This window comes from Oncorhynchus clarkii, chromosome 18, assembly GCF_045791955.1.
Source record: "Oncorhynchus clarkii lewisi isolate Uvic-CL-2024 chromosome 18, UVic_Ocla_1.0, whole genome shotgun sequence".
NCBI classification, from domain to species: Eukaryota; Metazoa; Chordata; class Actinopteri; order Salmoniformes; family Salmonidae; genus Oncorhynchus; species Oncorhynchus clarkii.
In genome coordinates, this window is record NC_092164.1 from 50668965 (window position 1) to 50694305 (window position 25341).

Genomic DNA, 25341 nt, shown 5'->3' on the forward strand with positions numbered 1-25341 from the left:
TTATTATAACAAAGGGGGACAGGAAAAGGCAGGTCGAGAGCAGGCAGTGGTTCATAAACCAGGTCAGAGTCAGGCAGGTACAGGACGGCAGGTAGGCAGGCTCAGGATTGACAGACAGACAGACAGACAGACAGACAGACAGACAGACAGACAGACAGACAGACAGACAGACAGACAGAAAGGTCAGAACCAGGAACATTAGAAAAATAAAACTTGAGAACAGGAAAAACGTGAAACACGCTCGTACGACTTGACAACAGGCAAACAGAAAACCCAGCAGTAAATACACAGGGGATAATGGGAGACACCTGGTGGGGGTGGAGACAAGCATAAGACAGGTGAAACAGCCCAGGGAGTGACAAACTCCTAACATTAGCCCTAACCACTAGAGTTAGCTAACATTAGTGTAACATATTGTACATTTAGCATATTCAGAACATACATTATTTTGCCTTTATTTAACTAGGCATGTCAGTTAAGAACAAATTCCTATGTATTCATGCCTTCCTTTTCATCCATGCAAATCGTTGACACGCGTGGCCGTTCCTGACTCCAGTCACTGTTAACGGACATGGTCAGCATAGGCATCACTGCTTTGCCTAGCTTGAAGTAGCTTCATTCGTTGCATTGAGCGGTTTTTATATTTTGCGCATGCATATTGCCTAAACGTGAAGAGGGCAAGACAAAGCCTTTTCCCCCTCAGGAGACTAAAAATATTTGGCATGGGTCCTGAGATTCTCAAAAGGTTCTACAGCTGCAACATCGAGAGCAATTGTTCGGCCTCTGACCGCAAAGCACCACAGAGGGTATTGCGTAAGGCCCAGTACATCACTGGGGCTAAGCTGCCTGCCATCCAGGATCTCTACATCAGGCGATGTCAGAGGAAGGCCCTAAAAATGGTCAAAGACCCCAGCCTCGGAGTGTGGTGTCAGGAAAATAACCTCACACTCAACGTCAACAAAACTAAGGAGATGATTGTGGACTTCAGGAAACAGCAGAGGGAACACCCCCCTATCCACATCGATGGAACAGTAGTGGAGAGGGTAGCAAGTTTTAAGTTCCTCGGCATACACATCACAGACAAACTGAATTGGTCCACTCACACAGACAGCATCGTGAAGAAGGCGCAGCAGCGCCTCTTCAACCTCAGGAGGCTGAAGAAATTCGGCTTGTCACCAAAAGCACTCACAAACTTCTACAGATGCACAATTGAGAGCATCCTGGCGGGCTGTATCACCGCCTGGTATGGCAACTGCACCGCCCTCAACCGTAAGGCTCTCCAGAGGGTAGTGAGGTCTGCACAACGCATCACCGGGGGCAAACTACCTGCCCTCCAGGACACCTACACCACCCGATGTCACAGGAAGGCCATAAAGATCATCAAGGACATCAACCACCCGAGCCACTGCCTGTTCACCCCGCTATCATCCAGAAGGCGAGGTCAGTACAGGTGCATCAAAGCTGGGACCGAGAGACTGAAAAACAGCTTCTATCTCAAGGCCATCAGACTGTTAAACAGCCACCACTAACACTGAGTGGCTGCTGCCAACACACTGACACTGACTCAACTCCAGCCACTTTAATAATGGGAATTGATGGGAAATGATGTAAATATATCACTAGCCACTTTAAACAATGCTACCTTATATAATGTTACTTACCCTACATTATTCATCTCATATGCATACGTATATACTGTACTCTATATCATCGACTGTATCCTTATGTAATACATGTATCACTAGCCACTTTAAACTATGCCACTTTGTTTACATACTCATCTCATTTGTACATACTGTACTCGATACCATCTACTGTATCTTGCCTATGCTGCTCTGTACCATCACTCATTCATATATCCTTATGTACATATTCTTTATCCCCTTACACTGTGTACAAGACAGTCGTTTTGGAATTGTTAGTTAGATTACTTGTTATTACTGCATTGTCGGAACTAGAAACACAAGCATTTTGCTACACTCGCATTAACATCTGCTAACCATGTGTATGTGACAAATAAAATTTGATTTGATTTGATTTGACAAGCGGTACCCGGAGTGCCAAGTCAAGGACAAAAAGGTTTCTCAATAATTTTTACCCCCAAGCCATAAGACTCCTGAACAGGTAATCAAATAGCTACTCTGACTATTTGCATTGTGTGCCTCCTCCCCCCAACCCCTCTTTTACGCTACTTCTACCCTCTGTTTATCATATATGCATAGTCACTTTAACTATACATTCATGTACATACTACCTCAATCGGCCAGACCAACCAGTGCTCCCGCACATTGGCTAACTGGGCTATCTGCATTGTGTCCCGCCACCTGCCAACCCTTCTTTTACGCTACTGCTACTCTCTGTTCATCATATATGCATAGTCACTTTAATATATCTACATGTACAGTGGGGCAAAAAGTATTTAGTCAGCCACCAATTGTGCATGTTCTCCAACTTAAGAAGATGAGAGAGGCCTGTAATTTTCATCATAGTTACACTTCAACTATGACAGACAAAATGAGAGAGAAAAAATCCTGAAAATCACATTGTAGGATTTTTTATGAATTTATTTGCAAATTATGGTGGAAAATAAGTATTTGGTCAATAACAAAAGTTTATCTCAATACTTTGTTAGATATCCTTTGTTGGCAATGACAGAGGTCAAACGTTTTCTGTAAGTCTTCACAAGGTTTTCACACACTGTTGCTGGTATTTTGGCCCATTCCTCCATGCAGATCTCCTCTAGAGCAGTAATGTTTTGGGGCTGTTGCTGAGCAACACGGACTTTCAACTCCCTCCAAATATTTTCTATGGGGTTGAGATCTGGAGACTGGCTAGGCCACTCCAGGACCTTGAAATGCTTCTAACGTAAGCCACTCTTTCGTTGCCCGGGCGGTGTGTTTGGGATCATTGTCATGCTGAAAGACCCAGAAATGTTTCATCTTCAATGCCCTTGCTGATGGAAGGAGGTTTTCACTCAAAATCTCACGATACATGGCCCCATTCATTCTTTCCTTTACACGGATCAGTCGTCCTGGTCCCTTTGCAGAAAAACAGCCCTAAAGCATGATGTTTCCACCCCATGCTTCACAGTACGTATGGTGTTCTTTGGATGCAACTCAGCATTCTTTGTCCGCCAAACACGACGAGTTGAGTTTTTACCAAAAAGTTCTATTTTGGTTTCATCTGACCATATGACATTCTCCCAATCTTCTTCTGGATCATCCAAATGCTCTCTAGCAAACTTCAGACGGGCCTGGACATGTACTTAAGCAGGGGGACACGTCTGGCACTGCAGGATTTTAGTCCCTGGCGGCGTAGTGTGTTACTGATGGTAGGCTTTGCTACTTTGGTCCCAGCTCTCTGCAGGTCATTCACTAGGTCCCCCCGTGTGGTTCTGGTTTACAAGTCTGGCCTCTGGCTGGGCCACTCAAGGACATTCAGAGACTTGTCCCGAAGCCACTCTTGCATTCTCTTGGCTGTGTGTTTAGGGCCGTCGTGCTGTTAGAAGGTGAACCTTCACCTCAGTCTGGAGGTCCTGAGCGCTCTGGAGCAGGTTTTCATCAAGGATCTCTCTGTACTTTGTTCATCTTTTCATTGATCCTGACTACTTTTCCAGTCCCTGGTCACTGAAAAACATCCCCACAGCATGATGCTGCCAGCACCATGCTTCACCATAGGGATGGTGCCAGGTTTCCTCCAGACTTGATGCTTAGCATTCAGGCCAAAGAGTTCAATCTTAAAGGAGGGTATTCTGCTACCAACTTCAGCAATTTACCATCCAAGTTGTCGGTACCAGGTGGTTTGTCCTTATTTATAGATAGCACTACAGTGCTTGTCTTTCATTACTTGGTCCATTATGCATGAACATGAAGGCTCAGCATGTTGTTTGCATGTCATGCCTAAATTTGCTAATATTGTCAACAAAAAAGTTACTAAAGTGGTTGGCAATATCAAAGGGATTTGCTATGAACAAGGCATCTGCCACAATGAAGGATGGAGCCGAGTTAGCTTTTTTTGCCTAGAATTATTTAAATTTACTCCAGAGATGTTTTACTATTTCATTCTTTATATCATTCAACTGTGTTCCATAGTGTAGTTTCTTCTTCTTTTTGTTTAGCTATGTTATTTCTGTATTTACTGTATGTTTGCCAGTCTGCTGTGTTTCAGACGTATTTGCTATTCCCTTTGCCTCATCGCTCTCAGCCATACAGTTTTTCAATTCATCATCTATTCACGGGGATTTGGCAGTTCTGACAGTCAGTTTCTTGATGAGCTCATGCTTATCCATAACCAGAAGAAGCAGTTTCATATATGCTTCAAGTGTAGCGTCAGGATATTCGTCATTACACACATCAGACCAAAAAATATTCTTCACATCTTCGACAGGTAATGGCTCAGGTGTGTTAGGATTGGAGACAGGGGTAAATGTATGACCCGAGGACCCAAACTGCCCTCACTTCATCTGGAAGATAGCATAAAGTATACTTAGTGCAGCGTTTGGACATCAAATACCTATCTTCGCACAGACACGCACAGACACTCACACACACTCACACTCTCTCGCTCTCTGTGGGAGTTAGTCTTCAAAAGCTTGAGAAACATTCAGGCCAGTGTTCAGACTGCTATTACCCTGGAGAATTGCTCATCAATCCAAACTCACTTCAGTCCGATACACGACATCTCTCTGTCTCTGGCAATCACTCTCCTCATCTCTCTTTTTCTTATTCTCCCTCACTCTCTCTTACTCTTCCTGTATCCCCTTTATCGTTCTATCTTTCTCTCTTTCTCTCTCCCCCTCCCCATCTCTAACCCCTTTTCTCTCTCTCTCTCCCCCTCCCCATCTCTAACAACTTTTCTCTCTTTCTCTCTCCCCCTCCCCATCTCTAACCCCTTTTCTCTCTCTCTCTCCCCATCTCTAACCCCTTTTCTCTCTTTCTCTCTCCCCCTCCCCATCTCTAACCCCTTTTCTCTCTTTCTCTCTCCTCCTCCCCATCTCTAACCCCTTTTATCTCTTTCTCTCTCCCCCTCCCCATCTCTAACCCCTTTTCTCTCTTTCTCTCTCCCCCTCCCCATCTCTAACCCCCTTTCTCTCTTTCTCTCTCCCCCTCCCCATCTCTAACCCCTTTTCTCTCTCTCTCTCCCCCTCCCCATCTCTAACCCCTTTTCTCTCTTTCTCTCTCCCCCTCCCCATCTCTAACCCCTTTTCTCTCTTTCTCTCTCCTCCTCCCCATCTCTAACCCCTTTTATCTCTTTCTCTCTCCCCCTCCCCATCTCTAACCCCTTTTCTCTCTTTCTCTCTCCCCCTCCCCATCTCTAACCCCCTTTCTCTCTTTCTCTCTCCCCCTCCCCATCTCTAACCCCTTTTCTCTCTTTCTCTCTCCTCCTCCCCATCTCTAACCCCTTTTCTCTCTTTCTCTCTCCCCCTCCCCATCTCTAACCCCTTTTCTCTCTTTCTCTCTCCCCCTCCCCATCTCTAACCCCCTTTCTCTCTTTCTCTCTCCCCCTCCCCATCTCTAACCCCCTTTCTCTCTTTCTCTCTCCCCCTCCCCATCTCTAACCCATTTTCTCTCTTTCTCTCTCCCCCTCCCCATCTCTAACCCCCTTTCTCTCTTTCTCTCTCCTCCTCCCCATCTCTAACCCCTTTTATCTCTTTCTCTCTTCTCCTCCCCATCTCTAACCCCTTTTCTCTCTTTCTCTCTCCCCCTCCCCATCTCTAACCCCCTTTCTCTCTTTCTCTCTCCCCCTCCCCATCTCTAACCCCTTTTCTCTCTTTCTCTCTCCCCCTCCCCATCTCTAACCCCCTTTCTCTCTTTCTCTCTCCCCCTCCCCATCTCTAACCCCTTTTCTCTCTTTCTCTCTCCCCCTCCCCATCTCTAACCCCTTTTCTCTCTTTCTCTCTCCCCCTCCCCATCTCTAACCCCTTTTCTCTCTTTCTCTTTTCTTTAAAGGAACACAAATCTGACACACAATCATTTCCGTTCACATTACTGAAAACAAGTTTCACCATTTCTCAGGTACAGTTTGATCTCAATGACTTATAGAATGTTATTAAAATATTATGAAACTTTACACACATTATCTTAATGATCGACACCAATGGCATTTGAAACGCAATAATCGTCTGTTGACATCTAATTGTGTTGGATTAGAGGCAGCCGCAGTGATATTTGTGGTTATTGAAAGGAGAGCACACACACACACAGGTATGAAGGTTGAAATGTTCCTGTTCATTTCTCATTTATCCACCAATCATCCTCCATCTTCCTCTCAGCGGCAGTCGCAACACTTATGGAGAGGGAAACATTATATCTGAGTGTGTGCGTGTTCTGAAAACAAGACTTCTTCTAGGAAATAAGCTGTCAAACAGTGCCATCAGCTGGTAGTGGTGTGCAGGCTTTTGCTCACGCCATGCTCTACCGAAATAACCACAAATTATTAGGACCTTGATTAGCTAAATCAGATGTGTTACAGTATGGCTTGAGCAAAAGCCTGCACTCCAAGCAATTAATCATTATCAGGAGAAGGGTTGACCACAAACTCTTATAACTCTATACAGTGCCTTGCAAAAGTATTCACCCCCCTTGGCGTTTTTCCTATTTTGTTGCATTACAACCTGTTATTTAAATAGATTTTTATTTGGATTTCAAATAACTTGTTTAAAAAAAATAAAAAATGGAAAAGTGGTGTGTGTATATGTATTCAGCCCATTTGCTATGAAGCCCCTAAATAAGATATGGTGCAACCAATTACCTTCAGAAGGCACATCATTTGTTAAATAAAGTCCACCTTTGTGCAATCTAAGTGTCACATGATCTGTCACATGATCTCAGTATATATAAACTTGTTCTGAAAGGCCCCCGTGTCTGCAACACCACTAAGCAAGGGGCACCACCAAGCAAGCGGCACCATGAAGACCAAGGAGCTCTCCAAACAGGTCAGGGACTTTGGGATGGGTTAGGGTTAGGTTATAAAAAAATATCAGAAACTTTGAACATCTCACGGAGCACCATTAAATCAATTATTAAAACATTTTAAGAATATGGCACCACAACAAACCTGCCAAGAGAGGGCCGCCCACTAAAACTCACGGACCAGGCAAAGAGGGCATTAATCTGAGACCAAAGATAACCTTGAAGGAGCTGCAAAGCTCCACAGCGGAGATTGGAGTATCTGTCCATAGGACCACTTTAAGCCGTACACTCCAGAGAGATGGGCTTTATGGAAGAGTGGCCAGAAAAAATAAGCAAACATGTTTGGTGTTCGTCAAAAGGCATGTGGGAGACTCCCCAAACATATGGAAGAAGGTACTCTGGTCAGATGAGACTAAAATTGAGCTTTTTGGCCGACAAGGAAAACACTATGTCTGGCGCAAACCCAACACCTCTCATCACCCCGAGAACATCCTCACAGTGAAACCTAGTCGTGGCAGCATCATGCTGTGGGGATGTTTTTCATTGGCAGGAACTGGGAAACTGGTCAGAATTGAAGGAATGATGGATGGTGCTAAATACAGGGGAAGTCTTGAGTGAAATCTGATTTGAGACTGGGATGGAGGTTCACCTTCCAGCAGGACAATGAACCTAAGCATACTGCTAAAGCAACACTCGAGTGGTTTAAGGGGAAACATGTAAATGTCTTGGAATGACCTAGTCAAAGGCCAGACCTCAATCCAATTCAGAATCTGTGGTATGACTTAAAGATTGCTGTACACCAGCGGAACCCATCCAACTTGAAGGAGCTGGAGCAGTTTTGCCTTGAAGAATGGGCAAAAATCCCAGTGGTTAGATGTGCTTATAGAGACATACCCCAAGAGACTTGCAGCTGTAATTGCTGCAAAAGTTGGCTCTACAAAGTATTGACTTTGGGGGGGGGGGAATAGTTATGCACGCTCAAGTTTTCTGTTCTTTTGTATTATTTCTTGTTTGTATCACAATAAAAAATATTTTGCATCTTCATAGTGGTAGGCATGTTTTGTAAATCAAATGATACAAACCCCCCCAAAATCTATTTTAATTCCAGGTTGTAAGGCAACAAAATAGGAAAAATGCCAAGGGGTGTGAATACTTTCGCAAGCCACTGTAACTGCAGAAACACAACTGTTTAAATATACACTGAATTCAAATATAAACACAACATGCAACAATTTCAAAGATTTTACTGAGTTTCATATGAGGAAATCAGTCAATTGAAATACATGAATTAGGCCCTAATCTATGGATTTCACATGACTGGGAATACAGATACGCATCTGTTGGTCACAGATACATAAAAAAGAATGTAGGAGCGTGGATCAGAAAAACCAGCCAGTATCTGGTGTGACCACACATTTCCTTCCCATGGAGTTGATCAGGCTGTTGTGGCCTGTGGAATGTTGTCCCATTCCTCTTCAAAGGCTGTGCAGAAGTTACTGGATATTGGCGGGAACTGGAACATGCTGTCATACGCATCCCAAACATACTCAATGGGTGACATGTCGGGTGAGTATGCAGGCCATGGAAGAACTCTGACATTTTCAGCTTCCAGGATTTGTGTACAGATCCGTGCATTATTATGCTGAAACATAAGGTGATGGAGGCAAATGACTGGCACAGCAATGGGCCTCATGATCTCGTCACGGCATCTCTGTGCATTGAAATTGCCATCGATACAACTTTGACATCAGCAAACAGCTCGCCCACACGACGCCATACACTCTGTAGGCCATCTGCTTCGTACAGTTGAAACCGGGATGCATCCGTGAAGAGCACACTTCTCCAGTGTGCCAGTGGCCATCGAAGGTCAGCATTTTCCAACTGAAGTCGGTTACAACACCGAACTGCAGTCAGGTCAAGACCCCGGTGAGGACGATGAGCAGACAGATCAGGTTCCCTGAGACAATTTCTGACAGTTTGTGCAGAAATTCTTTGGTTGTGCAAATCCACAGTTTCATCAGCTATCCGGATGTGGAGGTCCAGGGCTGGTGTGGTTACACGTGGTCTGAGGTTGTGAGGCCGATTGGACGTACTGCCAAATTCTCTAAAACGACGTTGGAGATGGCTTATGGTAGAGATTAATTAAATTATCTGGAAACAGCTCTGGTGGACATTCCTGCAGTCAGCATGCAAATTGCACGCTCCCTCAAAACTTGAGACATGTCTGCCATTATGTTGTGTGACAAAACTTCTCATTCTTCTCAACTTCTGTGTAATGACCATGCTGTTTAATCAGCTTCTTGATATGCCACACCTATTTGGTGGGTGGATTATCTTGGCAAAGGAGAAATGCTCAATAACAGGGAGGAAAACAAATTTGTGCACAAAATTTGAGAGAAATACAAAAAAAATTGTGGACAATTTCTGGTATATTTTATTTCAGCTCATGAAACCAACACTTTACATGTTGCGTTTATATTTTTGTTTAGTATTGAACACCACCACTCTATTTCACCGTGATTGTTGTAAATGAGTTTTCCAGTACTAATAACAATGAATGAATATAGTGTTATATACCGTATATCCCGCATGTGTTTTATGTGTTAAATCTTGTGAATAATAATAGTTTTGCATATTCAATCGAAAGTCAATAAATTACATAATTATACATATCAATGTAAGAGCTAACGAGTGTAACTCAGTGGACAACTTTTTTGTTGGAATAAGAACATAAACAACCAGTAGGAGCATAGTGATGTAGAAACCATATTGAGGCACTAATGCTTTTTTTATTAATTTAAGCAATTGAAATTCTCTGTGGAGTTCTCTGAAGTAAGAAGCAGGAAACGCTTCTGACCACAAAGACTGTTTAACCTCTATCCCTTCCCCCGGTTCCTCCTTCCCTGTCTCCATTCCAGCAGTGGGTATATTGATCTTTTCATAATTCCCTCACTCACTGACCACTCTGAAACCACTATCCATTTCCCTTTGTCTATAGTCATTTAGAAAAATAACACTAATGAAACTTTAACACACAGACAAAACATTAACAAGACTCTTAAAAGTGAACTATGACTTATTCGTCTCATTGAGAACAGGGAGAGAGAAAGAGAGAGTGGAAGAGAAAAAGAAAGAAGGAGAAAGAGTTGAGCAAAAAAGTTGATCATCTATTTCATGAATTTGGTGGAAAACCTTTACCATTAGAATTGGTACATATTCAACATTACCTCACAATCCATTATTACCTAGGAAGAAAGGTTTAGACTATAGTTAGCGGTACTACATGATACTAGTAATCTAAATACATGGTGAGGAAGAAGCTCCAAGTCCAGCTGACATGACAATCACATGACGTGTAAGTTTGATCTAACTTACTCAGCAAATTGTCAAAGACTCCAGCTACCCAAGTCATAGACTGTTGTCTCTGCTAGCGCATGGTAAGGGGTAGCAATACACCAAGTCTGAAACCAACATAATCCTGAACAGATTCTACCCCCAAGCCATAAGACTGGTGAATAGGTAGTTAAATAGTTAACCAATAGCTGCCCAGACTATCTGCATTGACCCTTTTGCATGAACTCTTTTGACTCGTCACATACACTGCTGCTATTATTTGTTATTTAGTTTCCTAGTCACTTTATCCCTACCTATATGTACATATCTATCTCAGTTACCTCGTACCCCTGCACATCCACTCAGTACTGGTACCCCGTGTATGTAGCCAAGTTATCGTTACTCATTGTGCATTTATTCCTTATGTTATTATGACTTGTTTTCTCTCTGCATTGTTGGGAAGGGCCCTTTAGTAGGACTTTCACTGTTAGTCTACACCTGTTGTTTACAAAGCATGTGACAAATACAATTAGATTTGAACTACATACATTACGCTTAGTCTACATGTGAGGAGCTTACCCCCCTCTGGGCGCAGACATCAATTCAATGTCAATTCCACATGAGTTCAATGTCATTTCATTGACTACATCAGGGAGAAATAGCTGTGTTCAAGGGCTAGAGAGGAAAAGTTTTAGCTATTATGGAAGATCATTGTTCATTGTTAGTACTAGTTTGGTAGCTGGTTAAACAATAGCAGACAGCTGGGTAGCCATTTGGTTTTGGAGCTGGAAGGATAAGCATCGGATAGAACTAGAAGACTAATTCATTGTCAGTAGCTGAGAAAGGTGACTGGTTGTCATTTGTCAATAGCTAGACCAGGAGTACCAATAGTTTGTAGGATTTTGAAAAACTAGCTATAGTACCAGAGGTCTAACAGGTAAGTAACAAGTTCAGTCTCCAGAGGAAACTAGTTGGTTAGGGTTAATATTAGGGGTCAGCGGTTAGAGGCCAGAGGTCCCAGCCTCTACTTGAGGCTCTTCTCTTTAGGCATTTTGTTAGGAGGCAGGAGTAGTTCTGAGTCCTCCTGGGGCCCCGGGCCCTTCATCGCCATACTGGCCCCTACCATAGCTGGATAACTCCTGTTCCTCCTCATCCCCTCTGGTCCAAAGGGCGACCCGGGCCTCCGTAGCCCACCCAGAGGCCCCAGGAGGGGGCTTGGTCCCCCGGTTACACCCCCTGGTCCTGGAGGACACCCAGCCACACCCAGGCGCCTCACCTTGTCCACCAGGTTGAGGTTATGAACTGTGACGCTAACATCTGTCTGGCTCTCACAATCTCTCCCCCTCTGCTGCCTCCTGCTCCGGCTGCTTCCCATCCCCCCCGCTACTTCCTTCAGAATGGACCGTGCCGGCTTGGAGGCCAGAAAGTTGTCATAGGAAGGAGACTTGAAGTCGAAGCCCGCGGGGGTGTTGGTCCCTGAGGATGGGGGGTCGTGTCCTGTGGGGGAGTTGGGGGGAGTGGAGGGGCGCAGGGAGTCGGGGTGGGGGGCTGGGTGGAGGTTAGGGGTGATAGAGGTACTGAACAGCACCCCTCCGCTCCCCACCCCGGGCCTGCCAGCCCTGTCCCAGCCCTGGGTCTGGTGGTGGTACATGGCTGCAGAGATGCCTCTCTCCTGCAGAAGGCGCACTAATCCCAGAGAGGTACTGGTGGTACGTGTGGCTTCCCTGAAGAAGGGGAAATCATATACACACACGGGCAGGTGCACACACACACACACACACACACACACACACACACACACACACACACACACACACAGACAAAGTCCTGGGAATGAGATGTAGTAGCTAGAGTCAATCTATCAAGTTTTATATATTTGTGTGTGTGTGTGTGTGTGTGTGTGTGTGTGTGTGTGTGTGTGTGTGTGTGTACCTGAGGTTGGTAGAGGACTCAGAGGGTCGTAGTAGACTCATCCTGCGGGGTGTATGACAGGGCGTGGCAGCGGGAGTGGCCAGGATAGATGATGTCATCACACAGGATGACGAGGACATGCCGGGGTTAACACTGGAGAGGAGGGAAGGGATAACAACACCATTTGAAAAAGACGGGCAGAGAAAGAACAGAGAACATTGAGACTGGACACTGCAACAATTGTGATCTATTAGATAACGTGTGGACAGAGAACAAGTGTACACTTTAGAGAGAAGAGGGAGAAGGAGGAGTATGGTGGTAGAGAAGGAGGAGAGGGAGGTGTATGGTGGTAGATGAGGAGGAGAGGGAGGTGTATGGTGGTAGAGAAGGAGGAGAGGGAGGTGTAGGGTGGTAGAGAAGGAGGAGATGTAGGTGTATGGTGTGTCTCTGTACCTGGGTGTGACTCGGGTCAGCTCATCAGTTGGGTGTAGGATACGACAGGTAGTAAAGGTGTAGGTAGAGCTGGTATGGGCCATGCATTTACCTGGGTAGTACACCGCTGAAAACACAAAGACACAAACACACAGAATAGTCTATCTGTTCTCCTCTACCTTTCCTGGCTGGAAAAGTGGCAGTGAACCACTGAACCACTCAGTGAACCACTGAACCAGTGTTTATATGACTGAACCAGTCAACCACTTAGTTAACCACTAAAACACGTTCTCTTTCTGTTTCTCTATTTCTATCGCTCTCTCTGTCTTTTGAATCGCTCTCTCTCTCTATCACTTTGAATATAAATGGTTAAGTATTCTTAGTATCTAACATGTTGTTGTAGCATCTATCATAGTATCTGTGTGTGCATATAGAAACATACCTGCAGGATCAGTGTTGCTTAGGTGAGGGGAGGGAGAGGGGGTTAAGGGTGAGGCGAGGTGGCTGGGGGGGGCAGAGGGGTAAGGAGGGTGAGGCTGAGGGGGGAGGGCGGGGGAGGCAGAGGCTGAGGAGGTGGGGAGACTCTGGAAGTACTGCTCTCCTGGTTCATCCTCCTCGAAACCACCCCATGGATACACCTGCAACACCCAAACGTACACACAAACACACAGGTTATTCCATATACACACACACCCATGGGAAACACACACACACACTTACCTGTTCCAGCTCTAGTTCCAGAGGCCTGAAGCCTTTAGGTACAACCCCAGGTCTAGCATCCAGGATCACTCCTAAGTGGGGCTGAGCCAACTGCTGCCAGTGGTGAAGGGTCGCAGAGCCTGGAGACGACAGGACCAAGAGAGAAAGGGTGAGAGAAACATATTACATACAAGCACAGGCACACACACACACACACACACAGGCACACACACACACACAGGCACACACACACACACACACGCACGCACGCACACACACACACACACACACACACACACACACACACACACACACACACACACACACACAGGCACACACACACACACGCACACACACACACACACACACACACACACACACACACACACACACACACACACACACACACACACACACATTTTCACAATTTGCTATATATAGTTAAACATTTGAGAGAAGTGAGGAAAGTGGGTGTGTTTTATTGTATTGCATGAAAACATCTCAACTGTAGACGGTGGTTAAAGCCATAACAGTAAAGCCCAACACAAAGCTAGGGAGGCTGCAGAGAAAGATGAGACTGCAGAGAAAATGAAAAAACACACACAGGCAACAGAAGTGAAAGAATGAAGAGAGCAAAAGAAGAGAATGAGGTCATGTTTTTATTGAAGATGCAGAGTAAAAGTTGAGTTAAACAGAAGATGAAAAATGAACAAAGGATTTCATTAAAATGAGTAAATGAGATGAAAGAAATTAAAGTATTATAACAAGAAAGAAAGTAGCAGAGGGGGGGAAAAGTACACCAAAACAGATGGAATGGTGAACTGAAGAGAAAATAAAGAGTTAGACTCAGACATCTCACATATTTAATGTTACATCAAAATGTTATCATGTTGTATGTTTCTCCCCTCACCAGCAGAGGGCAGCAGCAGCACAACAAAACACCACACTGCTCATGATTAAACTTATATTTTAGTTGATCCCCAGCCAACCTCTAGGCTGAGGGTCTCTATAGTAGGAGTGTTGTGAGGTGGAGAGGCCTGACTTACGATGGTGATGCATCAGAGACCAGAAGGAGTTAAACAACATTAAAGATACAGGACGCTCTCCTCTTTCTATCCCTTCTTCTGTCTCTCTCCCCTGTTCTACCTCTCTAGCCCATCTCCTCCCTCGCTCCCTCTCGCTATCCAGCCCCCTCTTTTTGCTCCAACTTCTTCTCCCTCTCTCCCTCTCTCCTCCACTCTTTTCCCCATCCCTTCCCTCTCCCTCTCCTTCTCTCTCTACCTCGCTCCCTCCTTCCACATCTCGCTGCCATTTCCTACCTCTCTCCCACGGCTTGGCCAGCCCCTCCCTCTCTTCCCTCTCTCTCTCTCTCCTCATCCCCACCTTTCTCTTCTCCTCTCTCCTCATCCCCCTCTCCTTCTCTCCCTCACCTTCCAGGGGTTTAACGATCTGTAGTTTGTCGGGGAGGTATGGTCGGGAGGCCCACAGGTGTAATGACCCCAGAGACATGATGCTATCTGAGGGGGTCATCCCGCCCCCCTGCCCCCCCCCATCCTGCGCAACTCCTCCTCCACCTCTCCTCCTCCCTCTCTCCTCCTCAAAGAAGCGTCTCTCGCTCAGGTTGTTCTGGCGGCGCAGGGACAGGCGGCGTAACGCCAGCCTCAGGTCCTCAACACCAGCTGCTTTCTTAGCACGGGCGTCCACACTAAAGCCCAAACAGAAATAGATAAATATATTACTAGACTGATGCACAGACATAGACTATTCAAAAAAATTAAACTGGTGAATATGAAAAGATTGTTCTAATTTCATTTTAATATGGTTCGCTAGATTTTAAACATTTCTTCAGGCGAGATCTGGTAAACTGTACAACTATACTGTGTCAAAGACAGGCTGGAACAATCACAGGTTCAGGTATGCACGACTTACCTGTCCTGATTGTCTGCTGCTGACTCCATGAGCATGCTCTGTTGTCGGTTGTCAAGGGCGACACCGTCACCTCTGACATCCCAGCTAATGCTACCAGCCATGGGTGTGGTCCTGCCACTAGAGTGAGCGGAGCTAAGAGACGACGCCTGATTGGATCCCGGGATGTTGGCGTTGGACGGGATTGGAGAACGCTGTCGGACCATCTGGTTGATGTTCTTCACTGTCTCAAACACACGCTTGTGGTGCACCCTGTTCACACACATACAATGAAATAGGCATGAGTGTAGGCAAGTATGGTAGCTATGAGTATATATTATGAGTATAGGTGAGTTTATGTTACTATACAGTATTGAGAAAGATTAGAAGAGTGTTATAAACTAATAGAAGCGTGTGTACTTCTGTTCCTCGCACTCAGGGTCATCCAGACTCATCTCCTTCCTCATCGTCCCCTCTATCTCTGCTGCCAGGGAGTCCTGCCGTACACACACACCATAGACACACACACCATAGACACACACACCATCAGCTCTATGATATACAACTACACTCTCAAAAGGAGACCGCTCTTTTGAGAGTGTACGTTCTGATAACCCCTACCACACACATACCATAGGGTAGAGACCCAGAGGATGGAATCTGCGTGGTGTTCCAGCAGGATGGTTTCTGTTCCTCAAGGACTTCAGCTCTTCCTGAGCCTCATGGAGCATCTCTATACACTCTGAATATTTATCATCCAAATCTGTTAGCTAGAGAGAAGGAACAAAAGAGAGCAGGCTTGATTACTTTTTCTCATTGGCAAAGTATTCATGAGGTGTAGGTTGGCAAAGGGGTAGGGTGTGAGTCTAACCTCGACTGTGAGTTGTCTCTGGGCATCTTTAGCTGCCCCTAGGTGCTGAGAGAGCTCCTCATTCTCCACTGCGTACTGAAGAAACACACACACACTCACAAAGAGAGTATTGTACTGAGCATATACCACATTGCATGCAGTGTATTACTGAGGGTAAAGCATGGGTATGCGTGCCTCACCGACTTGGCTTTCTTCTGTAGGTCAACTATTTGAGAGAGCAGGTGTGTGATCTCCTCCTGCTGTCGCATGGCGTCCTCTGTCTTCCGAGCCAACTCCTCCGCTATGGTGTTTATCTGCAGACTAGACTGTCCTGGAGAGGGAAGAGGGGAGAGGAGAGAGTCATTAGGTGTTTATCTACAGACTGGACTGTCCTGGAGACAGGAGAGGGGAGAGGGGGGATTCATTAGGTGTTTATCTACAGACTGGACTGTCCTGGAGAGGGGAGAGGGGAGAGGGGGGATTCATTAGGTGTTTATCTACAGACTGGACTGTCCTGGAGACAGGAGAGGGGAGAGGGGGGATTCATTAGGTGTTTATCTACAGACTGGACTGTCCTGGAGACAGGAGAGGGGAGAGGGGGGATTCATTAGGTGTTTATCTACAGACTGGACTGTCCTGGAGACAGGAGAGGGGAGAGGGGGGATTCATTAGGTGTTTATCTACAGACTGGACTGTCCTGGAGACAGGAGAGGGGAGAGGAGAGATTCATTAGGTGTTTATCTACAGACTGGACTGTCCTGGAGACAGGAGAGGGGAGAGGGGGGATTCATTAGGTGTTTATCTACAGACTGGACTGTCCTGGAGACAGGAGAGGGGAGAGGAGAGATTCATTAGGTGTTTATCTACAGACTGGACTGTCCTGGAGACAGGAGAGGGGAGAGGGGGGATTCATTAGGTGTTTATCTACAGACTGGACTGTCCTGGAGAGGGGAGAGGGGAGAGGGGGGATTCATTAGGTGTTTATCTACAGACTGGACTGTCCTGGAGACAGGAGAGGGGAGAGGGGGGATTCATTAGGTGTTTATCTGCAGACTGGACTGTCCTGGAGACAGGAGAGGATAGAGGAGAGATTCATTAGGTGTTTATCTAAAGACTGGACTGTCCTGGAGACAGGAGAGGGGAGAGGAGAGACTCATTAGGTGTTTATCTACAGACTGGACTGTCCTGGAGACAGGAGAGGGGAGAGGGGGGATTCATTAGGTGTTTATCTACAGACTGGACTGTCCTGGAGACAGGAGAGGGGAGAGGGGGGATTCATAAGGTGTTTATCTACAGACTGGACTGTCCTGGAGACAGGAGAGGGGAGAGGGGGGATTCATTAGGTGTTTATCTACAGACTGGACTGTCCTGGAGACAGGAGAGGGGAGAGGGGGGATTCATTGGGTGTTTATCTGCAGACTGGACTGTCCTGGAGACAGGAGAGGGGAGAGGGGGGATTCATTAGGTGTTTATCTACAGACTGGACTGTCCTGGAGAGGGGAGATTCATTAGGTGTTTATCTACAGACTAGACTGTCCTGGAGAGGGTAGAGGGGGGATTCATTAGGTGTTTATCTACAGACTGGACTGTCCTGGAGACAGGAGAGGGGAGATTCATTAGGTGTTTATCTACAGACTGGACTGTCCTGGAGACAGGAGAGGGGAGAGGGGGGATTCATTAGGTGTTTATCTACAGACTGGACTGTCCTGGAGACAGGAGAGGGGAGATTCATTAGGTGTTTATCTACAGACTGGACTGTCCTGGAGAGGGGAGAGGGGGGATTCATTAGGTGTTTATCTACAGACTGGACTGTCCTGGAGAGGGGAGAGGGGGGATTCATTAGGTGTTTATCTACAGACTGGACTGTCCTGGAGAGGGGAGATTCATTAGGTGTTTATCTACAGACTAGACAGTCCTGGAGAGGGTAGAGGGGGGATTCATTAGGTGTTTATCTACAGACTGGACTGTCCTGGAGACAGGAGAGGGGAGAGGGGGGATTCATTAGGTGTTTATCTGCAGACTGGACTGTCCTGGAGAGGGGAGATTCATTAGGTGTTTATCTACAGACTGGACTGTCCTGGAGACAGGAGAGGGGAGAGGGGGGATTCATTAGGTGTTTATCTACAGACTGGACTGTCCTGGAGACAGGAAAGGGGAGAGGAGAGATTCATTAGGTGTTTATCTACAGACTGGACTGTCCTGGAGACAGGAGAGGGGAGAGGGGGGATTCATTAGGTGTTTATCTACAGACTGGACTGTCCTGGAGACAGGAAAGGGGAGAGGAGAGATTCATTAGGTGTTTATCTACAGACTGGACTGTCCTGGAGACAGGAGAGGGGAGAGGGGGGATTCATTAGGTGTTTATCTACAGACTGGACTGTCCTGGAGAGGGGAGAGGGGAGAGGGGGGATTCATTAGGTGTTTATCTACAGACTGGACTGTCCTGGAGACAGGAGAGGGGAGAGGGGGGATTCATTAGGTGTTTATCTGCAGACTGGACTGTCCTGGAGACAGGAGAGGATAGAGGAGAGATTCATTAGGTGTTTATCTAAAGACTGGACTGTCCTGGAGACAGGAGAGGGGAGAGGAGAGACTCATTAGGTGTTTATCTACAGACTGGACTGTCCTGGAGACAGGAGAGGGGAGAGGGGGGATTCATTAGGTGTTTATCTACAGACTGGACTGTCCTGGAGACAGGAGAGGGGAGAGGGGGGATTCATTGGGTGTTTATCTGCAGACTGGACTGTCCTGGAGACAGGAGAGGGGAGAGGGGGGATTCATTAGGTGTTTATCTACAGACTGGACTGTCCTGGAGAGGGGAGATTCATTAGGTGTTTATCTACAGACTAGACTGTCCTGGAGAGGGTAGAGGGGGGATTCATTAGGTGTTTATCTACAGACTGGACTGTCCTGGAGACAGGAGAGGGGAGATTCATTAGGTGTTTATCTACAGACTGGACTGTCCTGGAGACAGGAGAGGGGAGAGGGGGGATTCATTAGGTGTTTATCTACAGACTGGACTGTCCTGGAGACAGGAGAGGGGAGATTCATTAGGTGTTAATCTACAGACTGGACTGTCCTGGAGAGGGGAGAGGGGGGATTCATTAGGTGTTTATCTACAGACTGGACTGTCCTGGAGAGGGGAGAGGGGGGATTCATTAGGTGTTTATCTACAGACTGGACTGTCCTGGAGAGGGGAGATTCATTAGGTGTTTATCTACAGACTAGACAGTCCTGGAGAGGGGAGAGGGGGGATTCATTAGGTGTTTATCTACAGACTGGACTGTCCTGGAGACAGGAGAGGGGAGAGGGGGGATTCATTAGGTGTTTATCTGCAGACTGGACTGTCCTGGAGAGGGGAGATTCATTAGGTGTTTATCTACAGACTGGACTGTCCTGGAGACAGGAGAGGGGAGAGGGGGGATTCATTAGGTGTTTATCTACAGACTGGACTGTCCTGGAGACAGGAGAGGGGAGAGGAGAGATTCATTAGGTGTTTATCTACAGACTGGACTGTCCTGGAGACAGGAGAGGGGAGAGGGGGGATTCATTAGGTGTTTATCTACAGACTGGACTGTCCTGGAGAGGGGAGAGGGGAGAGGGGGGATTCATTAGGTGTTTATCTACAGACTGGACTGTCCTGGAGACAGGAGAGGGGAGAGGGGGGATTCATTAGGTGTTTATCTGCAGACTGGACTGTCCTGGAGACAGGAGAGGATAGAGGAGAGATTCATTAGGTGTTTATCTAAAGACTGGACTGTCCTGGAGACAGGAGAGGGGAGAGGAGAGACTCATTAGGTGTTTATCTACAGACTGGACTGTCCTGGAGACAGGAGAGGGGAGAGGGGGGATTCATTAGGTGTTTATCTACAGACTGGACTGTCCTGGAGACAGGAGAGGGGAGAGGGGGGATTCATTGGGTGTTTATCTGCAGACTGGACTGTCCTGGAGACAGGAGAGGGGAGAGGGGGGATTCATTAGGTGTTTATCTACAGACTGGACTGTCCTGGAGAGGGGAGATTCATTAGGTGTTTATCTACAGACTAGACTGTCCTGGAGAGGGTAGAGGGGGGATTCATTAGGTGTTTATCTACAGACTGGACTGTCCTGGAGACAGGAGAGGGGAGAGGGGGGATTCATTAGGTGTTTATCTACAGACTGGACTGTCCTGGAGAGGGGAGATTCATTAGGTGTTTATCTACAGACTAGACTGTCCTGGAGAGGGTAGAGGGGGGATTCATTAGGTGTTTATCTACAGACTGGACTGTCCTGGAGACAGGAGAGGGGAGATTCATTAGGTGTTTATCTACAGACTGGACTGTCCTGGAGACAGGAGAGGGGGGATTCATTAGGTGTTTATCTACAGACTGGACTGTCCTGGAGACAGGAGAGGGGGGATTCATTAGGTGTTTATCTACAGACTGGACTGTCCTGGAGAGGGGAGAGGGGGGATTCATTAGGTGTTTATCTACAGACTGGACTGTCCTGGAGACAGGAGAGGGGAGAGGGGGGATTCATTAGGTGTTTATCTACAGACTGGACTGTCCTGGAGAGGGGAGATTCATTAGGTGTTTATCTACAGACTAGACAGTCCTGGAAAGGGTAGAGGGGGGATTCATTAGGTGTTTATCTACAGACTGGACTGTCCTGGAGACAGGAGAGGGGAGAGGGGGAATTCATTAGGTGTTTATCTACAGACTGGACTGTCCTGGAGACAGGAGAGGGGAGAGGGGGGATTCATTAGGTGTTTATCTGCAGACTGGACTGTCCTGGAGAGGGGAGATTCATTAGGTGTTTATCTACAGACTAGACAGTCCCGGAAAGGGTAGAGGGGGGATTCATTAGGTGTTTATCTACAGACTGGACTGTCCTGGAGACAGGAGAGGGGAGAGGGGGGATTCATTAGGTGTTTATTTACAGACTGGACTGTCCTGGAGACAGGAGAGGATAGAGGGGAGATTCATTAGGTATTTATCTACAGACTGGACTGTGCTGGAGAGGGGAGAGGGGAGATTCATTAGGTGTTTATCTACAGACTGGACTGTCCTGGAGACAGGAGAAGGGAGAGGGGGGATTCATTAGGTGTTTATCTACAGACTGGACTGTCCTGGAGACAGGAGAGGGGGGATTCATTGGGTGTTTATCTACAGACTGGACTGTCCTGGAGACAGGAGAGGGGAGAGGGGGGATTCATTAGGTGTTTATCTACAGACTGGACTGTCCTGGAGACAGGAGAAGGGAGAGGGGGGATTCATTAGGTGTTTATCTACAGACTGGACTGTCCTGGAGACAGGAGAGGGGGGATTCATTGGGTGTTTATCTACAGACTGGACTGTCCTGGAGACAGGAGAGGGGAGAGGGGGGATTCATTAGGTGTTTATTTACAGACTGGACTGTAATGGAGAGGGGAGATTCATTAGGTGTTTATCTACAGACTGGACTGTCCTGGAGACAGGAGAGGGGAGAGGAGGGATTCATTAGGTGTTTATCTACAGACTGGACTGTCCTGGAGAGGGGAGAGGGGAGAGGGTAGAGGGGGGATTCATTAGGTGTTAATCTACAGACTGGACTGTCCTGGAGAGGGGAGAGGGGAGAGGGGGGATTCATTAGGTGTTTATCTACAGACTGGACTGTCCTGGAGACAGGAGAGGGGGGATTCATTAGGTGTTTATCTGCAGACTGGACTGTCCTGGAGAGGGGAGAGGGGAGAGGGGGGATTCATTAGGTGTTTATCTGCAGACTGGACTGTCCTGGAGAGGGGAGAGGAGGGATTCATTAGGTGTTTATCTACAAACTGGACTGTCCTGGAGACAGGAGAGGGGAGAGGGGGGATTCATTAGGTATTTATCTACAGACTGGACTGTCCTGGAGACAGGAGAGGGGAGATTCATTAGGTGTTTATCTACAAACTGGACTGTCCTGGAGACAGGAGAGGGGAGAGGGGGGATTCATTAGGTGTTTATCTGCAGACTGGACTGTCCTGGAGAGGGGAGAGGAGGGATTCATTAGGTGTTTATCTACAGACTGGACTGTCCTGGAGAGGGGAGAGGGGGGATTCATTAGGTGTTTATCTACAGACTGGACTGTCCTGGAGACAGGAGAGGGGAGAGGGGGGATTCATTAGGTGTTTATCTACAGACTGGACTGTCCTGGAGAGGGGAGATTCATTAGGTGTTTATCTACAGACTAGACAGTCCTGGAAAGGGTAGAGGGGGGATTCATTAGGTGTTTATCTACAGACTGGACTGTCCTGGAGACAGGAGAGGGGAGAGGGGGAATTCATTAGGTGTTTATCTACAGACTGGACTGTCCTGGAGACAGGAGAGGGGAGAGGGGGGATTCATTAGGTGTTTATCTGCAGACTGGACTGTCCTGGAGAGGGGAGATTCATTAGGTGTTTATCTACAGACTAGACAGTCCCGGAAAGGGTAGAGGGGGGATTCATTAGGTGTTTATCTACAGACTGGACTGTCCTGGAGACAGGAGAGGGGAGAGGGGGGATTCATTAGGTGTTTATTTACAGACTGGACTGTCCTGGAGACAGGAGAGGATAGAGGGGAGATTCATTAGGTATTTATCTACAGACTGGACTGTGCTGGAGAGGGGAGAGGGGAGATTCATTAGGTGTTTATCTACAGACTGGACTGTCCTGGAGACAGGAGAAGGGAGAGGGGGGATTCATTAGGTGTTTATCTACAGACTGGACTGTCCTGGAGACAGGAGAGGGGGGATTCATTGGGTGTTTATCTACAGACTGGACTGTCCTGGAGACAGGAGAGGGGAGAGGGGGGATTCATTAGGTGTTTATCTACAGACTGGACTGTCCTGGAGACAGGAGAAGGGAGAGGGGGGATTCATTAGGTGTTTATCTACAGACTGGACTGTCCTGGAGACAGGAGAGGGGGGATTCATTGGGTGTTTATCTACAGACTGGACTGTCCTGGAGACAGGAGAGGGGAGAGGGGGGATTCATTAGGTGTTTATTTACAGACTGGACTGTAATGGAGAGGGGAGATTCATTAGGTGTTTATCTACAGACTGGACTGTCCTGGAGACAGGAGAGGGGAGAGGAGGGATTCATTAGGTGTTTATCTACAGACTGGACTGTCCTGGAGAGGGGAGAGGGGAGAGGGTAGAGGGGGGATTCATTAGGTGTTAATCTACAGACTGGACTGTCCTGGAGACAGGAGAGGGGAGAGGGGGGATTCATTAGGTGTTTATCTGCAGACTGGACTGTCCTGGAGAGGGGAGAGGGGAGAGGGGGGATTCATTAGGTGTTTATCTGCAGACTGGACTGTCCTGGAGAGGGGAGAGGAGGGATTCATTAGGTGTTTATCTACAAACTGGACTGTCCTGGAGACAGGAGAGGGGAGAGGGGGGATTCATTAGGTATTTATCTACAGACTGGACTGTCCTGGAGACAGGAGAGGGGAGATTCATTAGGTGTTTATCTACAAACTGGACTGTCCTGGAGACAGGAGAGGGGAGAGGGGGGATTCATTAGGTATTTATCTACAGACTGGACTTTCCTGGAGACAGGAGAGGGAAGATTCATTAGGTGTTTATCTACAGACTGGACTGTCCTGGAGACAGGAGAGGGGAGAGGGGGGATTCATTAGGTGTTTATCTGCAGACTGGACTGTCCTGGAGACAGGAGAGGGGAGAGGGGGGATTCATTAGGTGTTTATCTACAGACTGGACTGTCCTGGAGACAGGAGAGGGTAGAGGAGAGATTCATTAGGTGTTTATCTACAGACTGGACTGTCCTGGAGAGGGGAGAGGGGAGATTCATTAGGTGTTTATCTACAGACTGGACTGTCCTGGAGAGGGGAGAGGGGAGATTCATTAGGTGTTTATCTACAGACTGGACTGTCCTGGAGACAGGAGAGGGGAGAGGGGAGATTCATTAGGTGTTTATCTGCAGACTGGACTGTCCTGGAGACAGGAGAGGGGAGAGGGGGGATTCATTAGGTGTTTATTTACAGACTGGACTGTCCTGGAGACAGGAGAGGGGAGAGGGGGGATTCATTAGGTGTTTATCTGCAGACTGGACTGTCCTGGAGAGGGGAGATTCATTAGGTGTTTATCTACAGACTAGACAGTCCCGGAAAGGGTAGAGGGGGGATTCATTAGGTGTTTATCTACAGACTGGACTGTCCTGGAGACAGGAGAGGGGAGAGGGGGGATTCATTAGGTGTTTATTTACAGACTGGACTGTCCTGGAGAGGGGAGATTCATTAGGTATTTATCTACAGACTGGACTGTGCTGGAGACAGGAGAGGGGAGATTCATTAGGTGTTTATCTACAGACTGGACTGTCCTGGAGACAGGAGAGGGGAGAGGGGGGATTCATTAGGTGTTTATTTACAGACTGGACTGTAATGGAGAGGGGAGATTCATTAGGTGTTTATCTACAGACTGGACTGTCCTGGAGAGGGGAGAGGGGAGAGGAGGGATTCATTAGGTGTTTATCTACAGACTGGACTGTCCTGGAGACAGGAGAGGGGAGAGGGGGGATTCATTAGATGTTTATCTACAGACTGGACTGTCCTGGAGACAGGAGAGGGGAGAGGAGGGATTCATTAGGTGTTTATCTACAGACTGGACTGTCCTGGAGAGGGTAGAGGGGGGATTCATTAGGTGTTAATCTACAGACTGGACTGTCCTGGAGACAGGAGAGGGGAGAGGGGGGATTCATTAGGTGTTTATCTGCAGACTGGACTGTCCTGGAGAGGGGAGAGGGGGGATTCATTAGGTGTTTATCTGCAGACTGGACTGTCCTGGAGAGGGGAGAGGAGGGATTCATTAGGTGTTTATCTACAAACTGGACTGTCCTGGAGACAGGAGAGGGGAGAGGGGGGATTCATTAGGTATTTATCTACAGACTGGACTGTCCTGGAGACAGGAGAGGGGAGATTCATTAGGTGTTTATCTACAAACTGGACTGTCCTGGAGACAGGAGAGGGGAGAGGGGGGATTCATTAGGTATTTATCTACAGACTGGACTGTCCTGGAGACAGGAGAGGGGAGATTCATTAGGTGTTTATCTACAGACTGGACTGTCCTGGAGACAGGAGAGGGGAGAGGGGGGATTCATTAGGTGTTTATCTACAGACTGGACTGTCCTGGAGACAGGAGAGGGTAGAGGAGAGATTCATTAGGTGTTTATCTACAGACTGGACTGTCCTGGAGAGGGGAGAGGGGAGATTCATTAGGTGTTTATCTACAGACTGGACTGTCCTGGAGAGGGGAGAGGGGAGATTCATTAGGTGTTTATCTACAGACTGGACTGTCCTGGAG

The 25341-nt window shown here is 47.2% G+C and overlaps 1 protein-coding gene across 5 annotated transcripts in view; it reads right to left on the minus strand.

The window, feature by feature from the left end:
- Positions 1-9322: 9322 nt before the first annotated feature.
- Positions 9323-25341, minus strand: part of LOC139373632 (trafficking kinesin-binding protein 1-like) — a 49377-nt gene continuing 33358 nt past the window's right edge. For all 5 annotated transcript variants that reach the window (XM_071114359.1, XM_071114360.1, XM_071114357.1 and 2 more), the window contains 11 exons: positions 16242-16372; positions 16063-16137; positions 15824-15961; positions 15612-15688; positions 15216-15464; positions 14717-14991; positions 13308-13426; positions 13030-13225; positions 12609-12714; positions 12177-12308; positions 9323-11968 (listed from right to left, as the gene is read on the minus strand). In XM_071114359.1, the coding sequence (XP_070970460.1) occupies positions 11269-11968; positions 12177-12308; positions 12609-12714; positions 13030-13225; positions 13308-13426; positions 14717-14991; positions 15216-15464; positions 15612-15688; positions 15824-15961; positions 16063-16137; positions 16242-16372 (2198 nt within the window). In that variant the 3' untranslated portion in view covers positions 9323-11268. The remainder of the gene's footprint in view (positions 11969-12176; positions 12309-12608; positions 12715-13029; positions 13226-13307; positions 13427-14716; positions 14992-15215; positions 15465-15611; positions 15689-15823; positions 15962-16062; positions 16138-16241; positions 16373-25341) is intronic.